Source organism: Peromyscus maniculatus, chromosome 1 (assembly GCF_049852395.1).
Source record: "Peromyscus maniculatus bairdii isolate BWxNUB_F1_BW_parent chromosome 1, HU_Pman_BW_mat_3.1, whole genome shotgun sequence".
NCBI classification, from domain to species: Eukaryota; Metazoa; Chordata; class Mammalia; order Rodentia; family Cricetidae; genus Peromyscus; species Peromyscus maniculatus.
Genome location: NC_134852.1, coordinates 609,962 through 619,401, shown reverse-complemented (window position 1 = coordinate 619,401; position 9,440 = coordinate 609,962). Strand labels below are relative to the sequence as shown.

Below are 9,440 nucleotides of genomic sequence, written 5' to 3'. Positions count from 1 at the left end.
AGCAATTTATGAAATGAGTGTTCAGGAAGATGTTTTATCCCTTAACTTTTGAAGAGAGTTTCTCTCTGGTAGGAACAAAATTATGTAGCACTTGGGGATAAAGATGCATCCCAGTAGACCTGCACTTGAGCACAAAATGGAGAAAACCTCCACCACCATCATGACCTTGCCCTGGGTGCTGTAGAAGACAGGGAGAAAGGTGATCCACACACTCCAGAACAACAGCATGCTGAAGGTCAGCATTTTGGCTTCATTAAATTTGTCAGGGAGATACCTGGCCAAGAAAGCCACAATGAAGCTCCCTAAGGCAAGGGAGCCATGGTATCCCAAGACACAGTAGAATGCAGTAACTGAGCCCTTGTTGCACACAATGATGATTTGGCCATACTCAGAGTGTGCATCAATGTCAATAGAGGGAGGAGAAACTAGCAGCCATATTGCACAGACAATAATTTGGATAAGGGTACATATGGCAATGATGTAGTTGGGTGCCCTTGAAATCATGAAGAACCTCATCCTTCTTCCAGGGGCTATGACTATGAAAGCCAAAAGCACAGTGACTGTTTTGGCCAGCACAGTGGAAATAGCCACAGTGAATACAATTCCAAATGTGATTTGCTGTAGAATACAGGTAGCTGAGCTGGGATGGCCAATAAAGAGCAAGGGGCACAAGAAACAAAACATGAGTGAGATGAGCAAGATGTAACTAAGATTCTGGTTGTTTGCCTTGACAAGGGGAGTGTCATGGTGCTTGACAAAGACCACAAGAACAAGCACTGTGAATGCAGAGAAGCACAAGGCTATTGAGGCAAGAGCCATTCCCAAGGGGTCTTCATAGGTCAGAAAGACCACAGATTTGGGAATCCACTGGCTCTGCTCTATGTTGCCATACTGATCATCTGGGCACCTCACACATTTTTCCACATCTGATGGAGAAAGGAAAGTATGATTAATGCAGCTTTAGCCATTTATTGACTGGGTATTTCAATTTAATGCGCTGAAGAAGCATTGCACTATCTGCATTTGTTTCTGAGGATGGAGTGGAAGGACATTGCTGAAAAATAATTCTTCCATTTCCTAATACTCATTCCTTATCTTTATGGGGAATGAAACCAAACACACCATGTACTATCTAATTTACTGTGTGTTGATAATGCCATTTGTTATGTTATCAGAAAGCACAGATATTTTCAGTACATGACTTAAACTGATGAATTGACAGAGGGTAAAATCATTACCCATTATTTTGCACAGTGTGTATTTTAAAGTCTCCAATCCCGTGGTTGTAGTGCCTCCTTATGTATTTCTGTCTCTTTTTTTTATGTTCTTCCTGTAATAGATGGGGACTGTGTCTTCTATTGGGACACTTCCTGTGATAAGTTTTCTAGTTTGAATTTACTAGCCCAAACCCATTTGCATAGAAGAAATACTAAACATAATCTGTAGGGATACTTAGAATTCCCACATGACATGCCAACACAAAGTGGACTGATTTTACCCAAAAAACAATGAACATGGAATAGGAGGCCAAAACAGGAGATCGAGAATGAAGAGAAGAGGAAAACAATAAGAAAGAGAGAGAAGAGGTTTTTGGCCATGGAGGACAAAGAACTGCTCTGGATAGAAAAGACACAGACATGGCCTCTTGGAACATGGCAGCTTATAAAGATGAAAGGGAAACCCCTGTTTAGGCTGAACTGTTTAATTTTGATGGGACAGTTTAATTATGACAGACACAACAGAGTTTTTGGAAGCCAGATTTCAAAAATTTGAATGCTGAACCTTGGTAGTCAGCCTCAGGAGGAGGAAGTGACCAAATAAGGCAATAGACATTGGTGACTATCTTTAGTAATATAATAGCCTTAGTTAGCATTTCTATTCCTGTGAAGAGATCCATGATCCCAGTAGCTGTTACAAAGGAAAACATTTGATTGAGTGCATTATAGTTCAAAATTCAGTCTACTATCATCATGGCGGACATGGTGCTATGCATGCAGAAATATTGTGCACCCTAATAAGCTTATCTGGAGTCAGAGACAGAACAGCCACAATATTAAACATAAAGCATAGGCAGTGGTAGCACACACCTTTAATTCCAGCACTTGGGAGGCAGAACTAGGCAGAAATCCATGTGTTCAAAGATATAGCCAAGCATGTTGACGCAAGACTTTAATCCCAGAAAGCGAGGCTTTAATCTCAGGGTGTAGTGGTAGAAAGCAGAAAGATATATAAAGCGTGAGGACCGGGAACAAGAAGCATTTGGCTGGTTCATCATTTCGCTGGTTAAGCTTTTAGGTTTTGAGCAGCAAGGTTCAGCTGAGAACAATTCAGATATGAGGACACAGAGGATTCCATTCTGAGGAAATAAGATCAGCTGAGAAGTTGGCCACGTGAGGTTAGCTGTGGCTTGTTCTGTCTCTCTGATCTTCCAGTGTTCACCTCAATAACTGGCCTTATGTTTGATTTTATTTATAAAAACTTTTAAGCTTCATGCTACAAGCAATATTTGAAAAAAATCTGATGTAAGTTGGGTAGCTTCCCAATCTTAGAAATTTAGGAATAAGAATAAGAGCTTGCAAACTGATTTTTCTAGTTAATTGCATCACCTTGACAGAAAGTACATTAAAAAGTTAGAGGAAAGTGTCACTAAAATATTTCTCATCATTGAACTAGTTGGCTGTCATATTATTTATGCATTTTATTACTTCATAATTGATGTATGAGTGCCCAGTCTACTGTGGGCAGTGCTGTCCCTAGTCAGGGCTGTACTAGAAATCAACCAGCACAAAGCAATAGACTATGTTCCTTCAGGGTCTATACTTTAGTTGAAGGATCCAGATTCCTGCCTTGTCTTCTCTTTACTGTAATCCATGAGACTAATCAACCCTTACTCCTCAGTTTGCTTATGATCAGTGTTTAATCATAGTAACAGTGCAGTAAAGTAGAATAATGGAGATCAGAAACATGGGAAATATCTCTTCAAACCTCTGACAGCAAACATGAACTCAAATAAATAGCACTGCAAAGCATGACAAGCAGAGTGTAAAGAGAATAACAGCTAAGTAGGGAGAGCCTAGTGTATTTCTGGTGAAAAAGGGTTGAACTAATATGCATTGAACTGAAAGGTGGAAATTTTCCTGAGGTCAAAGTGTCTTACAAAGGCTGCAGGTATTTGGAGAACTGGAATATAGGTTAGAAAGTTTAGGTTAATTATAGGATTTCTTAAAGTTTAAAATATAAAAACTTTATATAATCAAAAACCTGGTGACAGGGATTTGTATACTGTTTAACACAGCTGCTGATGGTCAGGTGCTCACATGCCATTCTTTGTTGAGTATTGAGTTCTGTGTCAGAACCACATTGTTTCCTATGCATTGTCTCTTTCATGTTCTCCACAATGTGATTAATTAATATTCCTTTTTGTTGTGGTTTTCTTGAAACAAGGTTTTTTTTGATGCCCTAGTACTTTTTTTAATTTATTTTACAACACCATTCAGTTCAACATAATAGCCACAGATTCCCCTGTTCTCCCCCTCTCGCCCCCCTCCCCCTCCCCCCAGCCCACCCCCATTCCCACCTTCTCCAGATCAAGGTCTCCCCCAAGGTCTCCCCCGGGATCGACCTGGTAGACTCAGACCAGCCAGGTCCAGTCCACCCCTCCCAGACCGAGCCAAGCATCCATGCATAGGTCCCAGGATTCAAACAGCCAACTCATGCAACGAGCCCAAGGACCCGGCACCAACATACAGCTGCCTCCAAAACAGATCAAGCCAAATGACTGTCTCACCCATTCAGGGGGCCTGATCCAGTTGGGGGCCCCTCAGCCTTTGGTTCATAGATCCTGTGCTTCCATTCATTTGGTTATTTGTCCCGGTGCTTTATCCAACCTTGGCTTCAACAATTCTCGCTCATATAAACCCTCTTCTTTCTCACTAATTAGACTCCCTGTGCTCCACCAGGGGCCCAGCCGTGGATGTCTGCATCCAGATTCCTCAGACCTTGGAGGGGTTTATGGCACAACTAACAGGGTGTTTGGCTATTCCCATCACCAGAGTAGATCAGTTCCTGACGGCTCTCGACCATTGCCAGCAGTCATTTGCTGGGGTATCTTGTGGATCTCCATGGGCCTCCCGAGCTCTCTGCTTCCACCCCTTCTCATGTGGTCTTCATTTACCATGGTCTCCTATTCCTTGTTCTCCCTCTCTTTTCTTGATCCAGCTAGGATCTCCCACTCTCTTTCCCTCGACCGTCGTCGCCCTTCATTGTTCCCACTCATGACCAGGCTGTTCATGTAGATCTCATCCATTTCTCCGTGTCTTTTCTGGGGTCCCGTTTTCCAGGTAGCCTTACTGGTGATGTGAGTAGCAGTCCAGTCATCCTTGTTCCACATCTAGCACCTTCCGATGAGTGAGTACATATCATATTTGTCTTTCTGAGTCTGGATCACCTCACTCAGGATGATTTTTTCTAGATCCATCCATTTGCCTGCAAACCGTATGATGTCATTGTTTTTCTCTGCTGAGTAGTATTCCATTATGTATATGTGCCACAATTTATTTATCCATTCTTCAGTTGAAGGGCATCTAGGTTTTTTCCAGGTTTTGGCTATTACAAACAATGCTGATATGAACATAGCTGAGCAATTCTCTTGTGGTATGATTGAGCATTTCTTGAGTATATGCCCAGGAGTGGTATAGCTGGATCTTGGGGTAGATTGATTCCCAATTTTCTAAGAAAGCACCATATTGATTTCCAAAGTGGTTGTAGAAGCTTGCATTCCCACCAGCAGTGGAGGAGTGTTCCCCTAGTTCCACACCCTCTCCAGCATAATATGTCTTCAGTGTTTTTGATCTTAGCCACTCTGACACGCGTAAGGTGGTATCTCAGAGTTGTTTTGATTTGCATTTCCCTGATGATTAGGGATGTTGAGCAATTCCTTAAATGTCTTTCATCCATTTGGGTTTCCTCTGTTGAGAATTCTCTGTTTAGTTCTATAGCCCATTTCTTAATTGGACTGTTGGTTGTTTTGATGTCTAATTTCTTAAGTTCCTTATATATTCTGGATATCATTCCTCTGTCAAATGTGGGGTTGGTGAAGAACTTTTCCCATTCTGTAGGGTGTCGCTTTGCCTTGTTGACCGTATCCTTTGCTCTACAAAAGCTTCTCAGTTTCAAGAGGTCCCATTGATTGTTTCTATCAGTGTCTGTGCTACTGGTGTTATATTTAGGAAGTGATCTCCTATCCAATGTGTTCAAGACTACTTCCTACTTTCTCTTCTAGCAGGGTCAGAGTAGCTGGATTTATGTTGAGGTCTTTGATGCACTTGGACTTAAGTTTTGTGCACGGTGACAGATATGGATCTATTTGCAGCCTTCTACACGTTGATATCCAGTTATGCCAGCACCATTTGTTGAAGATGCTTTCTTTTTTCCATTGTACACTTTTGGCTTCTTTGTCAAAAATTATATGTCCATAGGTGTGTGGGTTAATATCAGGGTCTTCAATTCCATTCCATTGGTCCACTTGTCGGTTTTTATGCCAATACCAAGCTGTTTTTATTACTGTAGTTCTATAGTAGAGCTTGAAGTCAGGGATTGTGATGCCTCCAGAAGTTGTTTTATTGTACAGGTTTCTTTTAGCTATCCTGGGTTTTTTGTTTTTCCATATGAAGTTGAGTATTATTCTTTCCAGGTCTGTGAAGAATTGTGTTGGTATTTTGATGGGGATTGCATTGAATCTGTAAATTGCTTTTGGTAAGACTGCCATTTTTACTATGTTAACCCTGCCTATCCATGAGCATGGGAGATCTTTCCATTTTCTGACATCTTCTTCAATTTCTTTTTTTCAGGGACTTAAAGTTCTTGTCATATAGGTCCTTCACTTGCTTGGTTAGTGTTACCCCACGGTATTTTATGTCATTTTTGGCTATAGTAAAGGGTGATGTATCTCTAATTGCCTTCTCAGCTTCTTTGTCCATTGTATATAGGAGGGCTACTGATTTTTTTTTTGAGTTGATCTTGTATCCTGCAATGTTGCTGAAGGTGTTTATAAGCTTTATCATTTCCTTGGTGGAATCGTTGGGGTCACTCAAGTATACTATCATGTCATCTGCAAATAGGGAAAGCTTGACGTCTTCCTTTCCAATTTGTTTCCCCTTAATCTCCTTATGTTGTCTTATTGCTCTGGCTAGAACTTCAAGTACTATATTGAATAAGTATGGGGAGAGTGGACAGCCTTGCCTCGTTCCTGATTTTAGTGGAATTGCTTTGAGTTTCTCTCCATTTAATTTGATGCTGGCTGTTGGTTTGCTATATATTGCCTTTATTATGTTTAGTTATGTACCCTGTATTCCTGATCGCTCCAAGACTTTTATCATGAAGGGGTGTTGGATTTTGTCAAATGCCTTTTCTGCTTCTAGTGAGATGATCATGTGGTTTTTTTTCTTTGAGTTTGTTTATATGGTGTATTACATTGATGGAATTTCATATGTTGAACCACCTTTGCATCCCTGGGATGAAGCCTACTTGATCATGGTGGATAATTGTTTTGATGTGTCCTTGGTGTCTGTTTGCCAGTATTTTATTGAGTATTTTTGCATCAATGTTCATGAGGGAGATCGGTCTGTAGTTCTCTTTCTTTGCTGCATCCTTGTTTGGTTTAGGAAACAGGGTAATTGTAGCCTCATAGAAGGAGTTTGGTAATGTTCCATCTGTTTCTATTATGTGGAACAATGTAGAGAGTATTGGTATTAACTCTTCTTTGAAGATCTGGTAGAATTCTGCTCTGAAACCATCTGGTCCTGGGATTTTTTTGGTTGGGAGACTTTTAATGACTGTTTCTATTCCCTTAGGGGTTATTGGGCTATTTAAATAGTTTATCTGGTCTTGATTTAACTTAGGTATGTGGTACCTGTGCAGTAAAATGTCCATTTCTTTTAGGTTTTCCAGTTTTGTGGAGTAGAGGTTTTTGAAATATGACCTGATAATTCTCTGGATTTCCTCAATGTCTGTTGTTATGTCCCCCTTTTCATTTCTGATTTTGTTGATTTGGATTCTCTCTCTTTGTCTTTTGGTTAGTTTGGATAAGGGATTGTCTATCTTGTTGATTTTCTCAAAGAACCAACTCTTTGTTTCATTATTTTTTTGTATTATTCTCTTAGTTTCTAATTTATTAATTTCACCTCTCACTTTGATAATTTCCTGGCGTCTATTCTTCCTGGGAGACTTTGCTTCTTCTTGTTCTAGAGCTTTCAGGTGTGATGTTAAGTCACTAGTGTGGGATTTCTCCAACTTCTTTATGTGGGCATTTAGTGTTATGAATTTCCCTCTTAGCACTGCTTTCATAGTGTCCCATAAGTTTGGGTATGTGGTGTCTTCCTTTTCATTGATCTCTAGGAAGTCTTTAATTTCTTTCTTTATTTCTTCCTTAACCCATTGGTGATTCAGTTGAGCATTATTCGGTTTCCATGAGATTGTAGGTTTTCTGTAGTTTTTGTTGTTGTTGAAATCTAACTTTAAACCATGGTGTTCTGATAGAACACAGGAGGTTATTCTAATTGTTTTGTATCTGTTGAGATTTGCTTTGTGGCCAAGTATGTGGTCAATTTTAGAGAAAGTTCCATGGGGTGCTGAGAAGAAGGTATATTCTTTCTTGTTAGGATGGAATGTTCTGTAGATATCTATTAGGTCCAATTGAGTCATGACATCAGTTAAGTCCTTTATTTCTCTGTTAAGTTTCGATTTTTGGAGATCTGTCCAGTGGTGAAAGTGGGGTGTTGAGATCTCCCACTATTAATGTGTGGGGTTTTATATGTGGTTTAAGCTTTAGTAATGTTTCTTTTACATATGTGGGTGCCCTGGTGTTTGGGGCATAAATGTTCAGAATTGAAACTTCATCTTGGTGGATCTTTCCTGTGATGAGTATGTCATGTCCTTCTTGATCTCTTTTGATTGATTTTAGTTTGAAGTCTATTTTGTTGGATATCAGGATGGCTGCCCCTGCTTGTTTCTTAAGACCACTTGATTGGAAAGTCTTTTCCCAGCCTTTTTTCTTAGGTAGTGTCTGTCTTTGGATTTGAGATGTGTTTCTTGTATGCAGCAGAAAGATGGATCCTGCTTTTGTATCCATTCTGTAAGTCTATATCTTTTTATAGGTGAATTAAGTCCGTTGATATTAAGGGATATTAATGACCAGTGATTCTTCATCCCTGTTATTTTTGGTGGTAGTGTGTGTGTACTTCCCTTCTTTGGGGTTTACTGTTGTGGCTTTATCTATTGCCTGTGTTTTCGAGTGTGTATCTGACTTCCTTCGGTTGGAATTTTCCTTCTAGTGCTTTCTATAGGGCTGGGTTTGTGGATAGGTATTGTTTTAATCTGGCTTTGTCTTCGAATGTCTTGTTCCTTCCGGCTATGATGATTGAAAGTTTTGCTGGGTATATTAGTCTGGGCTGACATCCATGGTCTCTTAGTGTCTGCATTATATCTGTCCAGGTCCTTCTGGCTTTCAAAGTCTCCATTGAGAAATCAGGTGTTATTCTGATGTGTTTACATTTATAGGTCACTTGGCCTTTTTCCTTGGCTGCTCTTAATATTCTTTCTTTATTCTGTACATTTAGTTGTTTAATTATTATGTGTCGAGGGTACATTTTTGGGGGTCTTGTCTGTTTGGTGTTCTATAGGCTTCTTTTATCTTCATAGGCATTTCCTTCTTTAAGTTTTGAAAGTTTCCTTCTTTAATTTTGTTGAATATATTTTCTGTGCCTTTGAGTTGGTATTCTTCACCTTCTTCTATCCCTATAATTCATAAGTATGGCCTTTTCATGGTGTCCCAAATTTCATGGACATTTTGGTTAATGACTTTGTTGGCTTTAGTGTTTCCTTCGACTGATGAAACTATTTCTTCTACTGTATCTTCAATGCCAGAAATCCTCTCTTCCATCTTTTGCATTCTGTTGGTTATACTTGCATCTGAAGTTCCCGATCTTTTACTCAGGTTTTCTATTTCCAGCATTCCCTCTGTTTGTGTCTTCTTCATTTTTTCAATTTCCCTTTTCAGTTCTTGGACTGTTTCCTTTGTTTGTTTCATTGCTTTTTCATGATTTTCTTTCAGTGCTTTATTGTTTTCTTCCAGGACTTTATTGTTTTCTTGGAGAGCTTTATTGTTTTCTTCTAATTTGTTTGCCCTTTCCTCTAGTTGTTTACATCGTTCTTCCAATTTTCTTGTCTTTTCCTCTACACAAGCTTCTACCTTCTTCATGAAGTTACTCATAAGTCTACTTTCTTCTGCTTCTTCCAATTTTTTGTGTTCAGGTCTAGATGTTGGAGGCGGGCTAGGTTCTGGTGATGCTGTATTGCTGTTCATTTTGTTGTATGTACTTCTGCCTTGAAGTCTGCCCATCTCCTTGTGGTTCCTTCTTGGTCATATCAGTGTACTTGTTTCA

The 9,440-nt window shown here is 39.7% G+C and overlaps 1 protein-coding gene across 1 annotated transcript in view; it reads right to left on the bottom strand.

Moving 5' to 3' along the window:
* Window positions 1–21: 21 nt before the first annotated feature.
* LOC143271219 (vomeronasal type-2 receptor 116-like) overlaps window positions 22–9,440 on the bottom strand; it is a 40,944-nt gene continuing 31,525 nt past the window's right edge. Inside the window, exon 3 of the mRNA XM_076563423.1 lies at window positions 22–926. Within this exon, the coding sequence (XP_076419538.1) occupies window positions 22–926 (905 nt within the window). The remainder of the gene's footprint in view (window positions 927–9,440) is intronic.